Source organism: Pempheris klunzingeri, chromosome 5 (genome assembly GCF_042242105.1).
Source record: "Pempheris klunzingeri isolate RE-2024b chromosome 5, fPemKlu1.hap1, whole genome shotgun sequence".
NCBI classification, from domain to species: Eukaryota; Metazoa; Chordata; class Actinopteri; order Acropomatiformes; family Pempheridae; genus Pempheris; species Pempheris klunzingeri.
Window position 1 is genome coordinate 13419743 of NC_092016.1, and position 26794 is coordinate 13446536.

General features: G+C 40.9%; 1 protein-coding gene across 1 annotated transcript in view; it reads right to left on the reverse strand.

The window, feature by feature from the left end:
* Window positions 1–26011, reverse strand: part of fkbp16 (FKBP prolyl isomerase 16) — a 28368-nt gene extending 2357 nt beyond the window's left edge. Inside the window, exons 1-5 of the mRNA XM_070830899.1 lie at window positions 25518–26011; window positions 25145–25314; window positions 24605–24693; window positions 1895–2112; window positions 5–186 (exon numbers count right to left, since the gene is read on the reverse strand). Coding sequence (XP_070687000.1) covers window positions 5–186; window positions 1895–2112; window positions 24605–24693; window positions 25145–25314; window positions 25518–25986 — 1128 coding nt within the window. The 5' untranslated portion in view covers window positions 25987–26011. The remainder of the gene's footprint in view (window positions 1–4; window positions 187–1894; window positions 2113–24604; window positions 24694–25144; window positions 25315–25517) is intronic.
* Window positions 26012–26794: the final 783 nt, after the last annotated feature.

Genomic DNA, 26794 nt, shown 5'->3' on the forward strand with positions numbered 1-26794 from the left:
TCACCTTTCCCGTCCTGAAAAGAGCCTTGACGTTGTTTGGCTCCAGGGTCAGAACGTCCCGGCTGGTGTGCAGGGCCTCGTCGTACTGCTCCAGTTTGAGCTGAGAGGCGCCCAGGTTGTTCAAACACTTCACCCGGTAGTCCTGCACCTCCTCCTCCTCTGCTTTCATGTCGCCATCGCTACCATCTGTACCGAGACAGAGCCACACAATCTCCGGCAATCTGCTGAGGGCATTTCATATGAACCTGAATCTCTCTATTGGCTGCACAAAGAAGCTAAGCAGAGCAGTTTGACAGAGATTAGGTATCTAATCTTGGAGAGAACTTGTTGAAAAATCTTAAAGAATATAGAAAACAGTTGGACTTTCAGGAGAAACTCCCATCGGGTGTCATTATAAGGATAGTTCATGTCCAGTTTTTTATCCAGTTGGATATCGTATCACTGCTGTAACAGCTGCATGGTTTCATCATTAGAGCCACTCGTGTCCAGCCAAATGCAATACTTAGGAGCGCTTGTTAGTGCAAAGGAATTTTTATACTTGGCCCTGAATATGATGGGCGATAAATGTTGGCAACTCAGGCGCCACATCTGTGTGGACGCACGTCTTTTATCACATTTTATATACACTTTACATTTACGATTGAATTTAGTCTATTTTTTTAAGGATGCATTTCCAACTTAGATTCTTTAAAGCAGCGTCAACTAATTTTTTGCCTCATTCAGTGGCACCGGAACAAGCTGTAATCACAACAGTGACACATCATCAACTTTTCAGTGGATATGGCTAATTTGTTAGTATACAGTTGCCTTTTTACACATTCAGCAGATACAGAGCAACGTTAGCACTTGCACTAGCATTTGGAGTCATGTTTCTGGCAATTTAATGAATTCAAGTCCAATATTCACTTTTAGCTCCATCAGCTTTTCTTACTATCATTTGTTGAAAGCTAAACCTAAATACTGAGCAGTTAAATTTCAACTCCACATACTTTGGAATGTTTCAATCGCATCTTGTGGTGAAGCGGCGAGTGGAAATGAAGTATTTCTTCAGATGTTTTAAACATAATCCCTACTCACATTGATTCATTTACTTCCATTAAGACAGCTACCAGTAAAATTCTGCAGAAAATTGAGTGTGATCATTTCTAATGTTTGTGTGAGTGGTTGCACACGATCACTGTTTAATCAATTAAAGTGGTTTATGATCTCCACGTGTCATGAATCTTATTTGTAGTCTGTCTGTTGGGTGCCTAAACGGCCCACAAAGAGTTAAAATGTGGGTGTCTTTGCTTCAGTATTGTCTTTTTTTCTGGCCGTCTTCTCATCCACTAATTACATGATCCCGATGCCCTGATAAACTCCTCTCTTCAGTGCCACAGTGAGTTCACTCACAGGTCCGCCATCATTGGTGCATTATGAAGCAGTTCATGTTTTTCTCTTCACTGACTTGTTCAGTTACATTTCCCTCACGGGCCCACCCTGCCTCATAAATGATTGAAGTGATTAAGAAGGTAGAAATAATATGAAAGTTGATTAGCTTTGATTATGCAGAAGATGTAAGAGAAAACATTTACTGTGGCACTCGGCTCAGACACATGTGGCTCTGCATGGGGATAGTGTGATTAGTGTGATGGCAGGCTGGAGGAGAGTACTGAACTCTTATGTCATTCTGGGCTGAGATTGATGTGGAAATGTGTCTGAGGGCTCTATCAAATGTTGTGTTTCCATTATATTTGCGTGTATGTGCATGCTTGTACACTCTGTTTTCTATTTCCCATTTCCATCTTTTCCCAAGAAGATAATGCTCACATCAACTAATACAAGACATTCCTGGTACACGCGACAGTGTGGAAATATTTTCTATGAATAAATTCAGGTTTTGATGCTGGGTTACCGGTGCTGCGTGTTGTTAGCACCTCCAGAGCCATACAATAGGCTCTGGTAGCCATGCTGTACTCCTCCCTCTGAAAATGAAAGTTTCCTCGTTCTCGTTTCTGGTTGCCGATGCGGATGCGGTCTGAGATGGGCAGAGTGAGCGGGTCTGGTTTCTCTCTGATGTTCAGTAGCTGGAGCTGGTAGAGTAAAGGAGCCCAGGCTGGAATATCAGGCTCTCTGCATGTAAACAAAGACAAAAGGACAAAAGACAAAAAGCACACAATCAATATCATCACAGGGGAAGGAGTAAAAGAGCCAAGCAGACGTTAACTTTGGGTCTGATGTCTTTAAAATCCTTCAGAAACCACTCTGATATCTTATAGATTATCTAAATCAATCAAAAAAAGTCAGCATTCTGCACATCAAAGCTTGGTAACTTTGGTTAAGCTCAACTACAGCAAAGTGTTTTGGGCTGACAGTTTACTGAATTTTTACTGTTACAAGAGTATCATTTATTTTCCCCTCAAAGAGCATCAGGAGCTGCAGAGGACACCAGACGCACTCCTGTCCGTTTTCTTTTTGTTAGTATATCAATCCTGACTAGTTGTTACTTATAAAGTAAATGAAACAACTTTTTTATATTTTATAACTCAAATATTATTTTTGTGCTTTTGTGTACATAGTTCAACGCAGTATCTTGGTTTCACACTGGACGACAAGCTGCTTTGATCAGCACACAACTGATATAATCAATCACTACAAGCAAACATGCTGTCATCCACTAACTCAAAGTGCTCCTCAGTCTTCACCCTCTGCTGCTGCTCTGCAAACCGATTTCATTTTACGGCTCCTCTTGCTTCTTTACCATCTTAACCGTCTCCAATAAAAACAAACTCACTCACATTTTACACAGAGCTATTACACACATGCATGCACAAACACACATGCACACACACCATCCAGACGCAGATACACGGCTGAGGTTTTCTTTTCCTCTGTCACACCAACTCTAAAGACAGCACGCTGCTGTTCACATGTATATATGTATTCATTTGATCTGTGCTTACATTGCTCTTTGTGTGAATGTATTTGCATGTATTTATGTTCTAAGATGTGTGTTGTGTAGTTTATACATCATGCCTACAAGCAAATTTCCCCTCATACGATGCTGGGAAGTTGGAAAATGTAAATTAGCCTCAGAGAAAAACACAACAGTGAAACACCACTTCAGTTTGGAATTGCAGGGTGGAAACTGAACAACATCTGAGTCTTGTCAGGATTGAACTAAATATCTAACTCGTTAAAACACTTCAAAAACTGTCAAACACATTTTGAATGTCAAGTTAAATTTACATTCACCATTATTTGATGCTAGCATAACTGGCATATCCTAACATCTGCAATTTAGCATTAATCTCAGCCACGTTCTTTCTGAGCTGGAATCAATAGAGATGAATTTCATTGGAGATTTTGAATTTGGATATAAAACAGCAATAGGCCCGTTTCACATGGTGACCATCTGCAGCGGTTTTACCAAAAACTAACACAGCCTTGAGGAGATAAATTCACAGAACGCACGACTACATTGAGCAGAGGATTTTCCAATTTGATCTGAAGTTTTAAACTTGAGAGACCAATAGAGACATTTTTATCCCACAGCGCCACTGAATTCTTGAGGCTTTGGTGTCAGTGTTTTGTGTCTTGGGTGCACACAGGCGAACACAGTGTCCGGGGGAAGCCTTGTTATCAGTACGAGGATACAAAGTGCAAACTGAAGATACATAGTGTTTTTGAGAGCAGCTGCTGACTGCATAGATTAAATTTCACTGTATCCAACAGCTCACACACCTTATGAGCAACACCTTTAAAGACGTCTGAGTGACTCTGGTTCATTTAGGCAGACAAGAATTTGAAACTGGTATGAACCTGCGAGCCGTCGACGGCTTCAGCTTACTCAAGAGTCACTCAGAAGGAAAGTTAATTTGGTTTTCAATCACCTGGCTCCTGTGACCACATGGCGCACAATGGCCCATTATCAGTTACTCTGCAGAGGCTCTGATTCCAAAGGGGTGTGTGTGTGTGTGTGTGTGTGAGAGAGAGAGAGAGAGAGAGAGAGAGAGACAAAGACTGAAAGGGAACAAACGCAATGACAGTCTGAGTGCATTTTGAAAAGCTGATTTTGAGGTTTCCTACATTATTGACTACAACATGACAAGATAAAGTCTTTTTGTGTGTTTCATGTTCAAACACACAAACACAATTAGTTGTTTTTTCACTTAAACGAAACACAGCAGTCCTGATACAAGAGTACTTTAAACTTTAAAGGGAATGCTGCCAGTTTAATGAACTCAACAAAACAAAGATCTGTCAGACAGAAGGAAGCACAATTTCCCACAGACCCCACCCTGTGACTGTTTTCTGCAAAGTGATAGTACTGGGAGTTGTGTCAGGTCATGAATTATTCAAAGTGGTTGTGTCAATGACACAATTTATGTCTGTCTAACAGAATTACTTGTATCCCCAGTCACTGGGAGGCTGTGTCAGCAGGTGGGATCAGATTACCCTTTCACCTCTCCTCTCTGGAGACCTCGTCCACTGTCACAGGACGCACAGGAGTGTGAAACCAGCAGCTGATCCGAGGCCTCGGAAACCTGAGCCGGATCCCTGCACTCAGGACGGGAGGAAGTGGCGCTCAGAGACGTTATCGTTTAAGGCCTTGAATAAGTAGATGCCAGGCTTTTAGAAGCCGGTCTGAACTATTTTTGACAGCAGCGTTTAGTCCTGTCAACTTGTTCTTTCATACCACTGCATGTTTATGAGGATCAGAGACGAGTTGCGTAATAGCAGTTCGAGAGCAGCAGAGAAGAAGACAGTTGATTCATTTATGAAGAACATACAGCACATGGTTTGAGTTGCACTGGGTAGCGCTGGACTTTCTAAAGCAAGCCTCGTGCGTCAGAGCATTGGAGACGGGTCCTTCTTCCCTGTAAATGTCATGTGTTTCGCTGCCGTACTAAGACACCATCACCAAGTGATTCACTCCACAGTTTGTGCAGAGCATAAACATACTGTTGCTTTTTGTTGTCCTTGCATACTTTTCTCTACCCTTATCTGTAAAATATTACACAATATTCTGAAGGCTGTGTGTTATGTAAGAGTGTGCGGCATGTAACAATAACACACACAGTGTCCTGGCTACTGTGCCCTGCTAGTGCCTGGCCCCACATCACATGGATTAAATATGACTCCTCTGAACCCACTGCTAAGGAAACCGGTTGTTTTAAATGAAACAACCAAATAACCTGAAAGAATACTAGCGGGCACTAAACGTCCGTGCGAGCCAGTCTGTGTTCTCACTTTGGAAGAAGTTGATACCGAGCTCGGTGTCTTTATCGGAACAAACGCAGTAGAACGAGAAACCTGGTAAGTGACTGCTTAGGAGTCATTGTAGTATTTTATGTCAGAGTTCCCTAAGCTGCATTTGAAATCAGTCTCTCCTTCATTTATCTACTATTCCATACATTCTTGTACTATCATATATCACTGGATTATTTTACATCATCAACAATATGATGTAAAATAATCTAGAGTAGTTTAATCTACAACAATGCATCAAGGTTATTATAAATTTTGTGTGTAAAATGTTGATTCGTAAAATCATTAGTAATGGCACATAAATGCAGTAAAAAGTGTTTTCTGAAGCAGAGTAGTATGAAGCTAAAGAGTTTTAGATCAGTTTTAACTGATGATTGGAGGTTGAAGAGGTTAGTCGATGTATTCACTAATATTTTTGACCTGATAGCTTTTTATTGCTACAGTATCTGAGTAAATGTACTTATTTACATTTCATTACCATTGTCTTTATTTAACAGACAATCCATAATTTAACTGAAAATGAGCTGTAAAAATAGCTGAATTATCATCATTTTGCGTCACCACTGCAGTGATATAGTCACACGACTTCAGATTTTCAAATATATTTAATTTCCCCTCGGGGATTAATAAAGTATTTTGATTTGATTGATTGATTTCATTGTGGGACCGAAAGCAAAAAATAGTTTACATGCCATAGACATGACTCTTTATGTAGTTTGTGTACAAACTCCACACTTAACTTGAAAAATGACAGAAGGTAAACACAGTGCACTACAAAGCAAATAGGACATGATTTTGGACACAATCTATTCCCGTAATTCTTTTTAAACAATGTTTCAAAACAAGCCCTTCAAAAGCATATCACAGATTTTATATTGGATATAAAATCTATTTTTAATGTTATTTTCCTTATTTCACCAATAACAAAACAAAAAAAAACATCATTTCTAAACACCAGACACTGCTGGGTACCACTGAGGAACAGATTGAATAGATTTATTGGATGTATCATCAAAAGAAGAAACACATTGCAAACACATCGTAATTTGTAACTGGCCCAACAGATGTCAAATTGTGAGTGAAACACTGTTTGATTTGTGAGGAACGCAGCAACATTAGGTCATTAGCTATAGATTTTTTCATACAGAGGAAGCACACCCGCTTTGCTGCTCATGACTCACACAGATCGGGACACATTAGATGAGAAGTGATGAGTCATTTCTTATTAATCGATGCAGGTACAGCTGCTTCAGTGCTAACCATACAAACTAAATGTGCCACATCCGAACTTAATGAATCCCAAATGATGTGTTATTATCCTAAAAATGAAAACAGAAGACACACAGACACACACACACACACACACACACACACACAGACAGACTGCTCACTGCCTGACAAAAAGCCATTCTACACATGCAGGATTCAACAGGTGACCTTTGAAGCATTATGTTATTAAGCTCAGCAGCTAGAACGAACAAGCAGTAAGCAGAAAAACACAACACGATGCAGAACACCAAGTAAGGATTTATGTCGCAAACACCGTGGAATAATTGTGAATAACTGAGAGCTGCTGCCATCATGAGCATTAAACAAAATCGGCGTGACTGTCGAGGGTAATCTGAGAACGCAAGCGCGCTGACAGATCTATAAGGTTTACTGTGTCATGTGGGTCACTGGTGATTAGCACCACACCAGTGTGCTGCTGTACTGAGCTCAGCCAATGAGCCCCCCGGGTCATATTAGAGCAAACAGGAAGCAGAGGCTAGTCAGCAGGGCGAGATCCCTTCGCAAGATCCCAGTGAAACCTGAACCTGTAACTTTAGACCAGGTCCACGTCCTAAAACTGAGCCGTGGAGCCGACCTCCCTGCCTGCTGCTGCCAGCCTCTTTCTGCTGCTCTTAAAGAGACTCCAACACTCAACACACAATCCTGAGCTGTTGCCATTAGCTTGACACACTACATTTCTCTTTTTGCATTTCTAATTTTCAAACTTCTCATAGGTTTGAAAGAGTGTGTTCGCCTTTCTCTGTGGGTTTGAAAACACAGATGAACTACACTCAGATTTCCCATTAAAACTGTCTAATGAGATTTAACAAAAGCCTACTGTCATGCTGACGGTTCTGTGACGCTACACTCATGCTGTAGTCATGCAGCATTAGTAGAGTGGGAGGAACAGACAAACCTCCCTTTAAAGACCTTTTTCGTGGCATTTCATGACATTTTGACTTGTCAGAGCAAGAAAAGCACAGGTGAAACAAGAATGTGTAACGATTGCTCAGTTTCATCAAGTGTCCCAGTGAGCACAGCCAGTGTGGCAGCTTGTGTAATATCAGGACCCGGGAACTGGAATACATCCATTTCTAATGTTATCAATCACAACTGTGCTTTTTTCGGCTATGATGTGCCGAGATGTCTGCTGTGAAAAAGGTTTATTCTGACTTGGGAGTGTTCACACTGGTAGCTTAATGTTAATTACTTCTGCCAAAGAGACTATGCTGTAACTATTGGCCCAGTTTTCATGAAATGAATTTGGTGGAGGTGTAACATGGATCGGATACAATTTTGGAGCTGATATAGATATGGCTGATGAACAAGCAAAAATGTTCACCAAACACCAGTGTCTATGGCAAAGTGAATGGTGTCGTGCTACTTAACATACAACAAAACTTTTATTGATCTAATTGTTATAGTTTTGGAAATATATCCAGACGTCCAGATATATATCCAGATATATCCAAACACAACCACCACTTGGTTGTGTTTGCATAGAAGATTTGCATAGAAGACTTTTGTATTTTGTTGAGATGTAGCTACCAGTGATTGTTGCCAGTTAACTCTTTTAACCAAATTTAACCAAAGATGTTGCAGCCATTATAAATTCCTGATGTCTCTGACCCAAAATTATGAGTTGAAAGATGTTGAGAGCCACGTTAATATTTATTTTACATGGCAGCTCATAAGTGGCGCATGAACAGAATGACGTTATCTCGGCTTTAGGCACAGCAGTGCTTTGAGCTAAATACTTCAGCATGCTGATCCCAATTAGAATACTAACATGCTAAAGTTTAGCAGGTATAATGTTTACCACGTTCACCATCTTAGTTTCAGCGTGTTATCAAGCTTAATATTCACTCAACATTTGCTGATTGACATAACAAAGTACAGATAACTGTGGTGTTTTTTCCTGATTTTCAAACCCTCTTGCAACAGAAATGACGCTATGAGTCACCTGACCCAAACACTCAAACCAGAGAGAAGGTCAGTGAGAAGAGGCACAGAGAGGTTTTGTGGGCCCTCAGCAGCAGGACAGAGCCTGAGGGCTGAAGACATCTGGGCTGAGCTGAGGCTAAGATATGAGACATTTGCTGAGGCAGCAGCTCACACAGCACAGACAGAGACAGGTTCAGGTGTCTGCCCACATCCACGGTCATGTTTACTGCAGGTCACCATGGAAACCACGGCTAACAATATACTGACAGGTGTATGTTTAGACACCAGTTGTTATATATTGTGATAAAAATTAACTGTAATTAAAATATAAGTATGTGTCAAAATGTAACTTCGGAACATCGCTCTGCATCACTATGCTTGGTTAGATTCAAATGTTTCGAGGCAACTTCGTTTCGCAACACCTTCCTTTATCACTCATTAATTTCCTCAGATTTATTAATTCATATATGCATTCATTCATTTTTTTCACTCAAGAATAGAAGTAGGATTATTTTCACTGTCAATTAATGTCTTGATCATTTTTTCCAAAGATTGATTAATCATTTTGGCCCAAAAAAGTGTTGGTCACTACTATAAGACCAAGATGACGTCCTCAAATGCCTTGTTTTGTCCACAACACAAATATATTCAGTTAACTGTCACAGAAGAGTAAATAGTAAACTAATTTAATAGTTGACAACTGATCGAGTAATCAATGAATCGTAGCAACTATGCTCAAGACATACTCATGTATTCACTGAGTTCATGTTCATTATTATGTTGGTTGAAGAAATACGCCCATTAAAAGGATAAGTTTGACATTTTAGGAAATACAATGATTCACTTTCTTGCTGAGAGGTAAATAAGAAGCTACTGCTAGGAGACAGTTAGCTTAGCTTAGCTTAGCATAAAGACTGGAAATAGGGGGAAAGAACTAGCTTAATACCATACAAAGGTAAAAAGAATTAGCCTAGCAGCAACACTACAGCTCACTTACATCTCATTTGTTTATTATGTACAAAAGTTGGGGCCTTACATGGGGTTATGTGCCAGACTATTTTTTAGCCGAGCACAGTGTCTTCCTGTAGTCCTTTTCATCACCATGAGAGTCGCCAGGCAACCAGCATGAACTCTTTACAAACATGAGAGTGGTTTTAATCTCTTCGCCTACCGCTCAGCAAGACAGCGAACACTTGTACATCACTTCTGTAAGTCAAGGTGCAGCAACCTGTGCAGCTGTGTCAATCTCATCTACGTTTCTCGTCATTTTTGGGGCAGTTTTTCGGTCTCTGTTGATCTGGCTAATGCACAGGAAGATCACGACCCCTCTCTTAATCCTTTCTTAAAACCTCTGACTGAATCGGTGTTTCGTCAGCTGTGGGAAACATCAATGTGCACAACACCAGACCTGTTTAGTTTGCTGGAAAGATATGAGAGCAGTCTAGAATCAGGCTACTAGTAACTATAATATATAACAACATTATTCTGTATACCCCATCAGTACTCATATCATCACAAATGTCACTGTGACCATCTAACATAACAAATAGCAAACTGCACAAAACAAATTAAACAAATGTCAAATCTGCAGCTATGAAGCCACTTACTGTTTCTCAACCAGCAGTGTCTTATTATCTGATATTTGAGTGACGTGGTTTTATTTCTCTCATTGTGACTATAAACAGATGGGACTAAAAGAGGAATGTTTCCACTACTCTTTTCTTTGTATGAATGATGCGATAAGGCCGACAGTGTTTTCCCTCGTGTCATGGGAAGTTATGCATTCATTGTAGATCAATTTGATTCGTGTGTCGTGGCTTAGCAAACTTCCTCATTAAGGTGTATGATAGCACCGCTGACTCACCCTGTTATCTGTCAAGCAGGCCCCTCGCTGCTCTGAATGAAAGGAAAAACTCCCTCAGAGGGAAAACAGTGGTCACTTTGACGTCATGCTCTCCGTATTAAAAGATGGAAAGGCCAGCCATGTACCTCATACTGGTTTCTATGGTTACAACCTCACATAGTGCGTTGATATACCGTAATAAATGTGGTGTGCAGCTTGTGTGATAATACATGGTCCAAGAGGATTTATGGGGTTGTTTATTTTTTATGGCAATGAAAACAGGTCTACTGTTGCTGTCTGTTAGTGTCGTGTCTGTTTTGACTCTTGGATGGACACGCGGCACCAATACAGTCGTGCAAAGGAGCTTAGCTTTAATCCGGCCATTGGTGAGACGTCACAGCTGTTTTTCCTCGCCTGCTGCCTTACTAGTTAATTTGCAGCAAAACAACCTCCTATTATAGACAGAGATCTAGAAACTAACTCATTGGCTGAACTCAGCACACTGGTGTGGTGCTAATCAACTGTGGCCCACATGGCACCTTTCAGCTGCAGCTTTGGCATCTGCTTTCCTCTCCATTTTGTTTGTGTTTCCTCCTCCAGCAGTGAGCAGTGAAGCTGTGCTCACAGGGATCAAGGGCAGCTACTGCCTACATCCTGGCTGCTGAGCTCCTCAAAAGTCCCCATATAATCTACAGCAGATTTCCTTAGCCTGTTAAATGAGTCCAATCTCAGCCCTGAACTACCTGCAGGGCATACAGTGGCTGTGTAATAGCAGGGATGTGTAGCTGCCCGGTCATTTCACAGAGACTCTTTAGGGAGACAACTTTGTTATTCCGGCTTAAAGTAGAGAGAAGAGTGCATACAGTAGTTAACTGCAGTAGGAAGGGTAAATACCAGTATAAGTGGCTTGTCTGAATCTGAGAATTTGAGTCATGAAGGTGAGAAAAAATGTTAATAAAAGGTACATTGGGGAGTTTTAGTGTAAACAGTTACGTTTGCGTTCAGTCTTTTCCAAAAACATGCATTATGGGCATCACTGAGGCCTGATAAATCCTTTCTCATAAAACACTGGTAAAGCTGATATTCTAAAACTAAAACATTCTAAAAATATTCTGAAACTTAACACACATCCATGTTTGCTAGGCAGAAAACAGTGATGTGTTTTACATGATCTATGTGCTCCTATAAACAGTAAGGTGATGTGGTACTCTATCTAGATTTCTTAATTCAAAATAAAAGTTCATACACATATCAATTTGAATGTGACTTTGAATGATTTGATCAAAACAAAGATATTACAGCCACAGTTTTTCAGCCGAGTCAAAGTCGAGTTGAACGTGGCTTTATGCTGATTTATGTGCCTAACTACAGTGATTACATGCTGCATCTAAACACTGTCAAAACGCAGCTGACTTACACTAATGTTTGTAAACGCAGGCGCAGATTGTTACACATGTTTGTTTTCCAACTCCTCAGAAAAATATCATCGTCTGCAGCTTATCAAATGTTCGACTTTCTTCATCAACCATTTGTTCGCCTCATACCTGTGCTTTTTCATACTCCTGATACGGCAACAGAAATCTACGTGGAAACCGTCTTAATGAGAGCTGTGAGACTCAACCATACAGCCCATGTACAAAACAATGAGCTAAAGTAGGCTAAGTGGCTAAAATATTCTTATAGTTAGCTGTTCATTTTCTGTAATCTCAGCACAAGTGAGACTTTTTATATTATGTACTCATTTGTATTGGGAAAAAATGTCATTTGATGGAGCTGAAAATAATAAACCTCAAAGCTCTGTGCACTTCCATTAATAAATGGCATACAAAGTTTGATGGAAAATAAAAATGTTTATCCATCACATTAAACTCATTTTTATCTAAATGTTCAAGTCTCATGTGAAGCTAATTTATCAATTTAATCAGACTGGAGTCAGCTGTGAGCTCCACCTCTCTGCTGTGAAATTCAAAGCTTTCAAAACAAAACAGCAGCTATACTCTGACTCACAGGTGAGCGGGACAAGTTTCAGATTCCACCTTATGCAATAATCTGAAATCTCTCACAGGTTTGGGCTCTGGCATGTGGGAGCATCTAGATGAATAATTCCTCAAAAAAGTTCAAAGGTTTTGGTCTGGGTTGGGGTGGATGACAACAATCTGCCTTACAGAGATATAACACCAGAGGTCATTATCCAGAACATCAGTGTTGCTGTTGTCTGTAGAAGATATCTTATCCCAGGATTGAGTCTAAATCCATAATCAATCAATATGAACAAGCAGACGTCTCCGAGTTGTGCACGGTGTAGTCAAGTGGCAATTTCTCATGCAGCCTCAGGGAGTAAGGTTTAGTTTCAGCGGATTCTCAGCAAAGTAAATGTGAAGCCATAGTTAACACCAATGACAGCTCAGTTCTTTCTTTGCACAGACGTTATGTCTACTGATTATATAAACCGAATCCCTGCCAGTTTTGGATTTCACTTCTGAACTTCAAAGCTTTCTTAGTTACGACAAATTCTGAGCGAGGAGCCAAAAATCCCTCTCTTTGAAAGATGAAAGTCCTCCTCTTCCATTACCGTTATACTTCATATGAATGTCTGCCTATTTCAGTGGACATACGAATCCTTGAATGTTGGTATCTTACACTGTGTTTAGACAAGGAATTTAATTTGCATTCAGATCAAAGATTTCTTTTTCTCTAGAAAGTGTGATTTGGGTGTAAAATATGTTTGAAACATTTATTATCATTCAACAGGGACTGTTGTTTGCCTCCCACTGTGGTTACAGGGTTGTGAACATTTACGTTTGTGACCACAAGCTGCTCATTGCTTTATGTGTGACATTCTGGAAGAGGAATAAATGTCATAAAGAGATATTGATCAGAAATTAATTTCCCTTCTAAGTCCGAGCTGTCACACACGCATGTGCTGAAACCAGATAACTCACACTGAGAAAATGTCACCTTTCTTGAATATCATTTTGCAAATTGAGCGCACAACAAACAGACAGCAGCTATCGCTTCTCCCTGACTGATGATTAAATGAGATGTAACTTTAAGGCAGCAGTTGTTCCTCATGTGCACCTGTAGAACTGCACCTTCATGTCTTTACTCTTGGACATATCTGAAGAGTAATTTACAAGCACACACTGTACATTATGTATACATGGTGACTTTTCTCAAGTTGTTCAGTGTTTGTGCATCAAACAAAAACATCATCATTATCATTCACTGTCATCCTCCTGTCATATCGCTGTCCACAAGAAATACGACTGGCTCAGTGAGTGTGTGTCTGTTATCTCCCCAATAAAGATCCTGCTTCTTTTCAGCAACAACCAGCTCTCCCTGTGCAGCCTGCGAATCAATAGCAGCACACTGAACTCCTGACTTATTAGTCAGGCTGTCACAGAGGAGCAGCCTGCATCTGCTGGCTGAGTAAAGCAAATGTAGCGGGGCTATTAGCACGATCCTTTAGTCTCTCTCCAATGGCTGTGCAGAGCTATGAGACCTGAGAGCATCAATCATGGGTCAAAGAGCCACATTTCTCAGAAGGGGGGGCTTGACTTTACTTGACCAGAGCCAGTGGCGTCGGCATAGGTCACTCTCATCACAGAGAGCTTAAAAGCAAGCACAGGCAACCCATTCATAATGAATTTCAGGCCGTTTTTCTTATTATAATTACAAACTGATTTGTTTTATGTTGTTTTGCTATACATGAGCTCACTTGTATTGTCCTTCACCATCTGGAAAGACAATATGAAACATTACCAGAGTGCAACTAATCCCATCAGTGCCATAAAACAAGTGAGACTGTTTCATTTATAATGAGATCTACTCAGTTAATCCCTAAAGCTTAATCGCTGCACATCAGATTTTGATTTTGCAGCAAGGATGTTAGTGAGAGTCTGCTGGTCATTAACTTTGAGAGGCATATTTTGAGACTGTGTGTGTGTGTGTGTGTGTGTGCGCATGTGATAGACCGCTGCAGACGACTGATGACGGAGCAATGACGTCTCTGCAAGATGAGTCACACTCCACGTCCCCACTGACAGTACCTCTTCATCCACCTAACACACGCACACAAAAACACACACACACACACACACACACACACACCAGAGCCACTTTTCATTCTGCTACCCGCTGCCTCACATACGTAAACAGCAGCAGCCCCACACAGCTCCACAGACACGTGTACGCTTTTTTGCTCAGATACAATGCTGTTTCTACTTCTGCCACCATACATGTCACATGCGACATGTCAGCCTGTCAATACAGACCTGTTGCATACTGTATTGAGTGTGTATGTGTGTCCTCAGTGTGTCATTGTAAGTAAGTAACAGCTTGCCCCTCCATTATCCCATCTGCTTTCATTCTACTGGAGTCACAAAGGGCCAAAATGTATAAAGTGGGTTCATGAGTTGCCCAGCAACTGCGTGTCTGTTATCACCACAAAGTCTGTCTGGGCTCACCTTACAGACATGGTACAGTATTTTGTTGTTCTGAATGTGTATCTAGAATTGTAAAATCATAATGAGAAGTGACTGTTCTGAGCCACAAATTACAAAGTGGGACTGGGTGGTCCTGGAAGTCAAAGAATCCCAGAATCAGCGTCTGTGTTTGAGCAACGACGAGTGAGATTGAAAGCAGCTATGAATACAAAGCCACGGGAACACAGTACTGGGGAGTAAAGGCCGGTCTTTGCTTGAAACACAGCAGTGTGTCACAGACAAGTGTTCATAGCTGTTCTGAGCAACCCCACTCGAATGTGTGCTGGTCGAGACGCAATAATTGGTCATATGAGATAACGGCATACTTCAGTATTTATCAATTATCAGTTTGTCGGTTTCAGAAAGATACAAAAGTTTTCATCTGTACCCCCCGCCCCCAAAATGTGACTTCTGTGAGGTGTCAGGGAGTGGGGGGGTTTCAGATGCTGTGCAGCGACACAAAAAGCAAAATAATCAATTTTGTGTTCATGGTGTGGCTTCATATTTCAATTTAGACATCATACATCATACAAGTGAGGCACAGCCAGCCAATATCACACAGGACAGTACATGCTTGCCTGTTGCCAAGAGCACATTATGTTACTTTTAAAACCACTTCTCCAGTTCAGCCATCTATTTTTTGTCATGCTCCACTAATCTCCCTCTCTGGCTGTGTATATTGTGCACAGCAGGCATGGATGATTTAAAAAGAGTGCCTAGCACGGGTAACAAGGTGCTGTGTGGCGCTAAAGTGCCGTCTCACGTGTGTTTCTCCCGTGTGTTCCACACTCTGCAAAACAGACTCTGTCGCAACATTGTGGTTATACAACACTGCACAGTTGGTGGCACAGTGGACGAGAGGAGAAGTCAGAGAAGCATGACAGTGTTGCCAGTGTTCCAGCTCAGACAGCATGTTTTGACACCACTGTGTGAGAGTTACATACTGTATCAGAGGTGAGGGTAGGACAGCAGGGACAGCTATCAACCTTTCTGATGTGGAGCCTAACAAGATAGCAACTCATCTGTTTTTGTAGTTGTTGTCTTTTTTAATAGTTTGTAAGATCTCTCATCACATTTTTGGGCACCAACAAATATTTTAACAGAAGCTGAAATGATGAGGATTAAGGAAGTCTGATAAGAAAAAGAATGAGCTAAAAAAACATCTGAAAGGGAAGAAAAAGTAAGGACAAATATGTGGTTGAGGGGTCTCCATTTAGCACAGCTGAGATTTTAGCCATTGGTGGAATATTAAGCCATGATATGACAATATAATATAACTCTAATGGGTACTTTTTCTTTTGATAGTTTAAGTGCATTTTGCTGATAACATTTCTGTGTTTGCTTCTAAAATCTTGACTGTAAGACTGGAGTATTTTTACATTGTGGTATTGAAACATTTACACATACAGTGCTGTGAAAAAGTATTTGCCCCCTTACAGATTTCTTCTGTTTTTGCTTTATTGTCACACTTACATGTTTCAGATCATCAAACAAATATTATTATAATATTTAATATCAGACATAGATAACCTGAGTAAACACAAAAAGCAGTTTTTGAATGATGATTTCATTCATTAAGGAAAAAAAGCTATCCAAACCAACCTGGCCCTATGTGAAAAAGTAATTGCCCCCTAAACCTAATAACTGATTGTGCCACCCTTGGCGGCAACAACTGCAATCAAGCGTTTGCAATAACTGGCAATGAGTCTTTCACATCGCTGTGGGGGAATTTTGGCCCACTCTTCTTTGCAGAATTGTCTTAATTCAGCCACATTGGAGGGTTTTCGAGCATGAACGGTCTGTTTAAGGTCATACCACAGCATCTCAATCTGATTTAAGTCCGGACTTGGACTAGGTCACTCCAAAACCTTCATTTTGTTTTTTTGGAGCTATTCGGAGGTGGACTTGCTGGTGTGCTTCAGATCATTGTCCTGCTGCATAACCCAAGTGCGCTTGTGCTTAAGGTCACGAACTGATGGCCGGACATTCTCCTTCAGGATTTTCCTGAAGCGAAGCGTGTGTAAGTTTTACACACTTCAATAACTGTAATACCCGGACAAAATATAAAGACAGGCTTAATGACAAAATAAATTGATAAATAAATAAAACTACAGCAATAGGACAGTATTGTAATCATCCATCATCCCACCCTGTCAACACTTCAGAGCAATAGAGTCAGCAGGGACAAGCACTGCGGCGCAAAATGGAATTTAACATTCCAAAGTGGAAGAAAATGGGAGTAAAAATAAATAAATAAGTTTAAACAAAACAATGTACAACTAAAGCTAAACACAATAAATCCAAACACTAACAAAGCTCTAATCAATGTGGTGGTCAAAAAATGCAAAGCAAACTTTACTTTCCCCAAGTGATATCAGCTCTAAAAATATGCTATCCATCTGAAATTCAATAAAAGCACATTTCAGTTGAGGAGATTTACCGTCCCACTAAACATCCCATGGCCACAGAAAGCAGAAGTAGATATAACTGAGGGCAGTGCTATATTATAACCTAGGCTGTGTCGATGAGAGAGATAAGCCTGCTAGCAGTAGGGAAAAAGGTAAACATCCAGGGAGATTAGATGAGGGACATGCACAGTTCAAATGCTGGTCTGAGTGGCAAAATACTGCTGAAACAACCTACCATCTAGTTTCCAGGGGCAAAACAAAGAGACTATTCTGCTCTGGTTTAATGCATACATTTCTTTTAAGCTTCAGTTCAACACATGAAGTTTCAAACTAATGTGGCAGTGGTTGTGGCAAACAGAGGGCCGCATGCTGACTGAGGGGTAAGCCTGATCTTATCTGGAGCGTGATACAGCTGTCGGTGCTTGCTGGCCTGCTCCTGGAGCGTGAGGTCTGGGTGTGGTTTCTTGTCAGCCTGCTTGTGAGTGTGTGTGCTGGGAAAGAGACGCACACAGAGCCCAAAAACTACAGTCAAACTTGTTTGGATCATGTGACAGTGCAGCCAAGAGTTCAGCTGTTGCTGCAATACTTCAGTGATGACAAACAGTGCAACAAAGAAACGTGTTCTTCATACTGGTGTCAGTTTCTCCATACAGCAGAGAAGAAACACCAATATGGAGAAGAGTTGTTTGGATTCATCATTGTGTTTTCCAGCAGAGGAGCGTCTCAAAGGTCACATTATTCATTTGACCCAGGTGGTTCTGCAGAATGAGTCACACTACCTTCACCACAGAGCAGAGCTCAACCTCACAGATTTTTTGAGTGGACAACATGCTTACATGTCTGGGGAAAGAGAGGAGGGTTTGTGTGCATAAAAATGACAGACATCAGTACAACTCAAAACTCGGCACTCAACTCAAAAGTGGTGAGTGAGTCGTGATACACTGAAAAGCAGAAGTGCCAGTTCTTTGCCTCGTGTTGCATCAGGTTACATGGGTGATAAGAATGCAAGAAGAGGAACAACACAAACACACACAATGATCACAAAAACACCTAACCCATTTTAATTAGCATTAGCGTTCACATGCTAAGCAGTTTTATTCTGTCAAACACATTCAAGAACACACTTGGTCTCTGTGTGTTGAACTGCTCGGTCTTAAGTCACTGACATTCCTCATGTCTGTCAAAGGTGGCTACACCCACAAGTATCCTCACTCATCAGAACCCATCAATCACATTTCTGACTTGACACTTTTTTCATGTTGCCTTTCTGCTCTGAGAAATGTCACTGTTGCCTTTTTCAGCTGCATTCCCCACTGGATGTGGGTGTGTCTCAAAGGCCAAGGGGGAAAAACTTCCACACATGCCAACTTCCTCAAGAGTGTCAACAAAGATTCCTCTTGAGCACATTTCCAAGAAGACATTTAACTTTTCAATGCATGTTATCTATTAGTTCTGGGTAAATATTTGATATTGTATATCAAACATAATGCTTGCACACCGGCTTGAATTAAACATTTTATCGAACAATTAGTTTCGTTGCAGGTTGGCTATTTCACAGGTCAAAACTGTGACCTGGTCCACATAATTTTGACCTGACCTGACATTCCAGTCTTGATGAAAACATTGTCTGATCTAATGGTTTCATAAAAACAAGATAGTGTGCCGGCATGTTGATTTTATATAGCCCAACAAATGACCCTTCTCTATGTCCTGCCTCGCAAACAAAAAGTAGCCAATCATAGCGTGGCACCGACCAGCTCCCACCAGGGTCCGACTACTATGCGACTGCACGTTGGTGAGTTTTCTTCATTTTAAAGCTGGTTTTGTAGATTTCAAGGTTAACGTTGTGTCTGTGGAATGTGGAATGTGATACTTGTTACCCGGAGAAGTTAGCTTGAAAACCTGTGGGCACAAAAAACTGTGGAACTAACATTAGCAGAGTACAGCACATCTTTCATTAACTAGCACTTCTATGCTATGATAGTTGCTGAGGGTTTACTGAATGTATAAACATGGTGTAATAAAAACCTGCTTCTTTATAGGAACTGTGTTGTTCCTTTAAGGGATTCTTTTTCGATTTTCAACTGGTTTTGCATCACTACAATGTCGGTAGTATAAGCAAATAAATAATCACCTCTTGCTGCCTGCACTCAGAGCTCCCTGCTTGTCATCCCAATTTGCCGGTTCTAGCACTGTTGTTTGATTGAATAGCTGACTTAACAGTTAAATAGCAGTAATAATTTTATTGTTATAAGAGCTGGAAAACTCTGCCAGGTGTCACGTTTAATGAACAGGATGACGAGCTGAGAGCTCTGGGTGCTGGGTTTTATCATGTGAGTCAATTCTGGTGGTCAGTCCACCTCTTTGGGCAAGACAGAAATGTGTTGACAACTATTGGATATATGTCTATTAAATTTAGTACAGACATTCATAGCGCTAGTGAGGATAAAGTCTTCTGACCTTGGTGATCTTCTGACTTCTCCTGTATTTTTCATTTGGTTTATGACTAAATACCTGAATAACTCATGACATTAACATCAGCTGTAATTTGTGTTTAGTCGTAAGCAGTGCATGCTAGCATGCTAACACACTAAACTAAGATGATAAACAAAATTGTTTGTCCACATAATTCAGTTGTGTAGTTTTTTTAGTCTCTCTCTTGCTAAACATTTGGTGAACAACAATGGAAACAAATTATTCTTGTCAAAGTCTGATACGCTGTAATTGATTCATCTGTTAGTTTGTCGTCAATCAATCAGGTGCATTTACGCCTACTTGGTTCTAAATATCAGATACTGAACCCCAACTTGCTCCTGAAGCATAGCTTCAGTGTGTAAATGTATGTGAAAGAATAGTCTCCTGCAACTTAGATTCCTCCTGTCTGAATGATGTGTGAAAGGGTGAATGAGGATGTAATGTAAAACTGCTTTGAGTAGTTGAAATGACTAGAAAGGCGCTATACAAATACCGACCATTTACCATTTCCTCAAACACTGTGATGGCATGGCAGTCTGACAGAACAAGAAAACACAAACCCAGCTAGATCAAAGTAAACTTCCCAGCTTGTAACAGATGCTGAATATTATGCAGTAACCATCAATCATCAAGGTTAGTGCCGCCATACTTCCCCACAAACAAAAGCTTTACTCAGCTCGCTCTTCCCTGCCACTGTACTGCCAGATGAGTGAGCCTGGTGTGATCAAGGCTCCAACAGCCATCAGAGCCACCTCCCCCAGGGTCAACGAGAGGGAGATTCCTCTCTCTCCTCCCACGGCAGGACTTGTTTGTTTTTCTCCCCTCAGAAACATTGATAACCATCTGGTGTGTCTTCACAGTGTCTCTACTGTTCCATTACAGGGTATTTGTTTAGTACGTGATGATCTACTACACTTGCATGTTGTGCTTAAAAGTGTCTGCAGGTAATCTGTTGACTCACACAGTCACTGTAATGTATATATAATATAATATATATAATTAGTATATATATATATTATATATCTATAGTATTCCATGTGGGATACACCAGGGCTCAGTTCAGGGCCCTTTACAGTTCTTTCTGTAAATGCCTCCACTACTACACAGCTAACCACTGACACAATAACGACATTTCTGACACAACTTTAGTCTACCTTGTGTTTTATTATTCAGTTTTCCAGTGATGTTGCAGTTGAGAACCTGGATCACATGCTATACTGTGATATTTCAGCCTAATTTAGGCATGTCCTTCCCATATCTGAACTGGAAAAAAGTTGTTCATGCATTAGTGTACTAGCGTACTGTAATGTACTAAGTTCAGCATCAATCGAGGATACCGGTTATCTATTGGCTAGGGCATATACTGAATAAATAAAACATCCACAGCTGGGGACCCTGCATGCCATACCTCTCTTTCTCCACATGTTTTGTCTCTTTATTGTCTACACACAAATTAGACAAAAATGCTAAAACAAAGTGTATCGATACACTTTCTTTCTATATAAAGCATTTTGAAGGGAGCCTGTGTATTTTATAAATCACTATGTAAATAAACTTGAACTACAGTACAAATCACAACTGGCACACAGTTCCCTTGTGACACATTAATGCAACAGAATGATTAACTGGCTGACATTGTCCACCTGGACTTGAATTAAACTATTAATTTAACTACGACACATCTCTGTGGTCTAATTAACTCCATTTTAAAATGTACTGAGGTAGCTCTCATTCATGTCAGGAGTTAAAGTGCGACAACACCTCTGCTGCCAGCACTGGGGTTTAAGCTTCTGTTTGTTGAAAGTCGGCCAACATAACCTCACAACGCACCATTTCACTCTGAAAAAGTCCTAAAATGTGTTGTGTAGACTTTCATATATGGCTACAAACACTGTATACTGCACGGTGGAAGTATCGCATGCTCGTTTAACTATGGTTTCTTGTTTGGCAAGTCATGGCAAGTTTTATTCAAATGAAAATAAAGCAACTGCCAGTGACACTTAATGTTGTTGACTTTGGGGTTGGTGCAGTGCTGATGAGGCACTCCCTCTTGCCCCTGGAGGGTTTATGAGTGCTGGAGTTGTGCCTGTCCAGATCTCAACAGATGTTAGCTACCACTGCTCTCTGATAATAACCTGCTGACTGGGGGGATGCAGTCAGTGTCTCTGGCTAAGTAGTAAGTGTCAGTGGGGAATAGTTTTGATGCATGCTGCCGTTCCTTGAAAAGGCGAGCATGTCCTTAGCCACATCTCAACTTTCAAAGGCTCAAGGTTTTAATGTCTCACAGGAAAAACGTCTCACGGTTTCTTACAGTCGATTTAGTCCTGACTAGCTTCTCTTTTGTAATCAGTCAGGTAAATGCTCCAGACCTTTCCAGGGGTTTCATTATCCTCACGTTCACCTTTTTCAGGAGTTGCAGCTCTGATCGCATTAGACGCTACAGCTAGCCCATTGCCGACCCACAGAGCCACAGACCACCTCGCTGTGCCGCGTTGAATCACACTGTGTGACCAGCTTTGTACACTGTTCTAATAAATAACCGTGAAGTGCTCTTAGCTGCACTGTTTGCAACAGGCGACTGACAGAGTTCAATCAATGTATCTGCTAGAAAACAGAGAGGGGCTAATGAGATTTTCCCACACTGTCTCTCTGTCATTTTACAGCACAGACATGCTATGCCTGTCAAATCTACTCTGCAACATGATGTCTGTCACTACATTTGATTCTTATTTTTGCCAGCTTATTTCCTCAAATCTTATTTAAAAGACCATAATGGGCTGGCTTTTCTCCAGAGCAACATGCCATAAATGATGAGGTTAAAGTTCTGCATCTTGCCTGAAGGAAAAGTTTCACATTTTGAGGTAAACGCTTATTATCTTTCTTTCCAAGAGCAGCTGATTGGATACAGCTAGCCTAGCTCTGTCTAAAGGTGACAAAATCTGCAGTTCTAACGCACACTTACTGCCCCAGTTAAAAATGATAATTCGCTGTTTTATTGGGGGATATGTGTCTGACTATTTCTGCTCCATGACCAGTAACTTCTTCAGCTAGTTGTGGGCCTAAGAGCTAAGAAATGGCCTGTTTTACAATAACATATCATAAATTGGCAAATTTTCAGTTTTTGTATTGATCTAACCAACAGCACGCATTATGTTAGCGAATGAGTTTTAGATGTACTTGAAACTGTTTGCCTGTTTTAATCTTTATGCTAATCTAAGCTAGCTTCATATTTACCGTACTGACATAAACTTAGTATTATGTGTATTAATAATCACATTTCCCAAAATGTCTAACAGTTCCTTTGAGGGCCCATCCACAGATATCTTTTAGAGACTGAGGAGGTTTCCATTATTGGATGAGCTGTTTCATCTTTTCACCTTGGAATTTGAGTTGAGTTTGTAAAATGCTGGTTCATTGTATGTTCTTGATTCTCCCACTCATCATACCAAATAATTAACAAATGTATTTAACTCCAAGGAGTGGAGTAAATCACACTCTGAGCCACGAGCAACCTCAGTAACTGAATGATGTTTAAAGAGCTGGCATGAGGCTCTGCTTGTCTTGGCCTACCTTATGTTACGGCTAAATTTGACTCCACAGCACACAGCCCTAATCAGCTGCATCAAAACAATCATTAACTAACCTCCCGCTGCCTCCCCCTTTTTCTCTGCCTCCTTCTCCACACAGAGGACGAGACCCTAGACAACACCTCAGAAACTCCTCACTCTCACGTCACACGGCCTGAACATCTCCTTCACAGAGCTCCGTACAAAAACAGGACCTCACATAGCACACAGAGTAGTAAACGCATTGAAAAAAAAAAACACACAATGTTCAGTTTTCACATTTGAACATTATGTTGTCAGCAATGTTCAGACATGTTCTACTTTCACCCTGTAAAAATGGATTTGAACCATAAATTTAGCTCTGTGTCCTGCACCTTTTTAAGGCTTTCACTGCTACATGATAATTCTCGGTGGATGGGTGGATGTTACTTTTTATGCATTACTCCTCTGTAGAGCTACTCTGTTAATGGTACATTATGTCCTGCGTGTGGCACAGCACGTATCCTCAAAAATGCAGGTAAACTAAGTATTTCAGGATTTTATCAAGCTTCTATATTACCAACCTTTTGTGCTTCAGTTGACAGTAACTGACTGGAGAACTGCTGTCCACTCATAGAGCACACATTGGCTGAGTGTTTGAAACTATGTAATGATGTTTAATTTAACCTATTTACTCTAATGGGTGTGAGCTTACATAGCACTGGCATGGGGTTAGATCATTGCTTTCACAATTAAAGTCACAATTTTGATGTTTATGAAATAGCTTCATGTACATTACTGCTTGCTTAAATGGCTGAGAAGTGAATTACAGAAAATAGTTTGCAACAACATCATCAACCAGCAGACAAATTTAACACATTTGCTATTACGTTTTTCCTTTAGTCACAACTCCAAAGAAATTTGTTCCACATTTATTATTATTGATAGGTGACAATACACATTCACATCAAATCACTGTGGGACATCAATGTCTCGTTCTCACGTGCTCAGGTTATCTAAAGTAAACATGAAAACTACAAACAATGGGTTTTCGTCAGCCACACCAATCTTCTCTGTGTTTGTCCTGGCTCTTTAATGGTGTAAAGGTTATAAACCTAAGCCAGGGGCAGTAATATGAGTAGTGTCCTCCCATAGGCTGGGAGGTTACACACACACACCATTGGTAGGCTGCCTCTGAATGGTGTTAGGAGGAAGCCATCTGCTCCTGTTTATGGTTCATTAACCCCTCTACCCCTGGATAACCAGGCTGCCCCCACAGCAACAGGTACAAGAGGCTTGGGCCTCTTGGTGAGATGACACAATTATAACTGGCCACGTCTTGTTGAACAGTTTACCATTAAACAACGGTAGGTACAAAATCCTTACCTCCCTAGAAGTCCATAAGCATACTGTGAGTCTGCCAGCAGTAATGTGATCTCGCCCTTCTGCATGGACATGACACACTCCTCCAGCGCCTACAGGTGTCAAAAGTTTTAGGGGTGATTTCCATCATCATAATTGGCTAAAACATCTGATGATTAATTCTAAATTTGATGAAACTTGGTGCACACATTCATGTTCCAATCCTTTGGTTTACAACCTGCAAAACTAATGACATCCCCATCAGCCTTTCCGCATTTTCTGTTTTGTGCTAATTAGCTTATATTGGCATTCTACATCAAATCAAATCAAGTTTTATTGTTACATTCACAATCATACACAGTATGATAATGTATGATGAAATCCTTAGGAGCCCAGATTTCAAACAGAGAAATGAAATACAGTAAAGATGACTCTTATTGTGATGTTAGCATTTAGCTCAAAGTACCCATTTTCACAGGCTCTATTAGTCACTAATGAAGTGTCATGTAATATCAGCGCTGGAGAAAACTACCCTGTCCAAGAAAAAGGTTAAAAGCTTTTTACCTGGTTCACATCTCCCTCTCCAATGACAAAGACAAGCTTGCTGTCCTTCTCCACAACAGTGCGGTCCTCCAGGACACACTGCATCTTCACTGCAACCTCCTGGCCCCAGGTCGGCTGGGGAGCGTCTGGGTCACTGGAGTCCAGCACCTTCTTCCTCAACAGCCGGTCCTCTGCGTGAGAAAAGAAGAGGAGGTCATGCAGGAGTTAATCTGCTAGTTTGTGTGCTCCGAAACAGCCACAAACACACAAAGCTTGAACTCAGTGACGTTTCGCTTACTTTTAACTAAATTAAATTTGTGAAATTTTTGCCTACCAACACCAAGTCTTAAATGTGTCTCTACACATAATGCGCAGTTCACTGATGTGTCCTCACCTGTGATGTCCTGCCAGTTGTCTGCATTGAACAGCTCCTCAAAGGCCAATGACGTCCACTCCACCATCATATATTCTGGAAAGAGACTCTCCGATGAGCTGTCCCTCTCCAACACATCATCCTCTGTTGACGGGTCCTGGAATCGTACCATCTTCCAGCTGTTTGTTTTTCTCAGTTTTCTCTGCTCCTGGCATTCTGTGTCTCCGCTTTCTCCCCCAGGATCAACGGGGCTTTTTATCTCAGTGCTTTTATTCTCTCCCGCGCAGCTCTCTGTTTGAGCCTGCTCTTTGCCACTCAGCCCCTCGTCTTCCTCTGAAGGCCCACAGGGCAGCTCGGTGTGACTGTCTCTGTCAGCAAGCTCAGAAATGGCCTCTCTTACTTCAGGCTCTGTAGCATCCACTGCAGGGTCTTGATGCTCTTCGCAACATGCCTCTGTCTCCATTTCACTACAGACAGCGATGGACACCATCTGCACTAGTCTCCAAAAGAGATGATCCTCCTTATCCAGCCAGTGTTCCAGTTAGGTGCAGGTTAGTTGTTCTGCTGTGAGCCAACTTCTGCCAATAACACTCTGTCAAAACAAAAACAGTATCTCCATGACGTAATAGTTAAAAAAAAAATCCACGTTGTGTTACATTACGTAAATTTTTGAAAAGCTTTGTCCCGCCTGCAGCTGTGTAGTTTCTACACTTGTGTTGCACTTTGACCTCCTCTGTCCCGTCTGTGTCCGTCTAAGTCTACGTGCAGCAGCCGAGTGATATGGCAGCAGCAAAAAATGATCAATGTAAAGAAACTGTGCAGCGCAACGAAACACACCCAGCCAGCAGGCTTGTGCAGTGGTAATCTGCAGGATTAGAAGAGAAAAACCTAATCTGCCAGAACGTCTGTAAGCTTCTTAATGACTTCACCGTCGTGCCCCATAACGCAGTTTCCATGAATGCAATCTACCAATAAGATCTCAAGAGACACAAACTATAACTTCATTTGCTTTGAGTTACGTTGGGAGATTTATTATTTTCACTTTTTAAGAGGTGCCACAACAGTCATGGAAGAGCAGTTTTAGCCTGCAGACTGTAAAACTGACAGCACATCACAGATTAAATACACAATTTTTATGGCGTAAGACTGCTCGAGGACACACCTTTTCCACCATGTGTAGAATTTATTTGTGTATATTGTTTTTATTTCTTATTAAAAACTGATGATGATGTTTTCAATCCATGAAGGTAATGAAATGTTTGCTCTCGACAGGTTCACTGATAAAACAAATTATACAT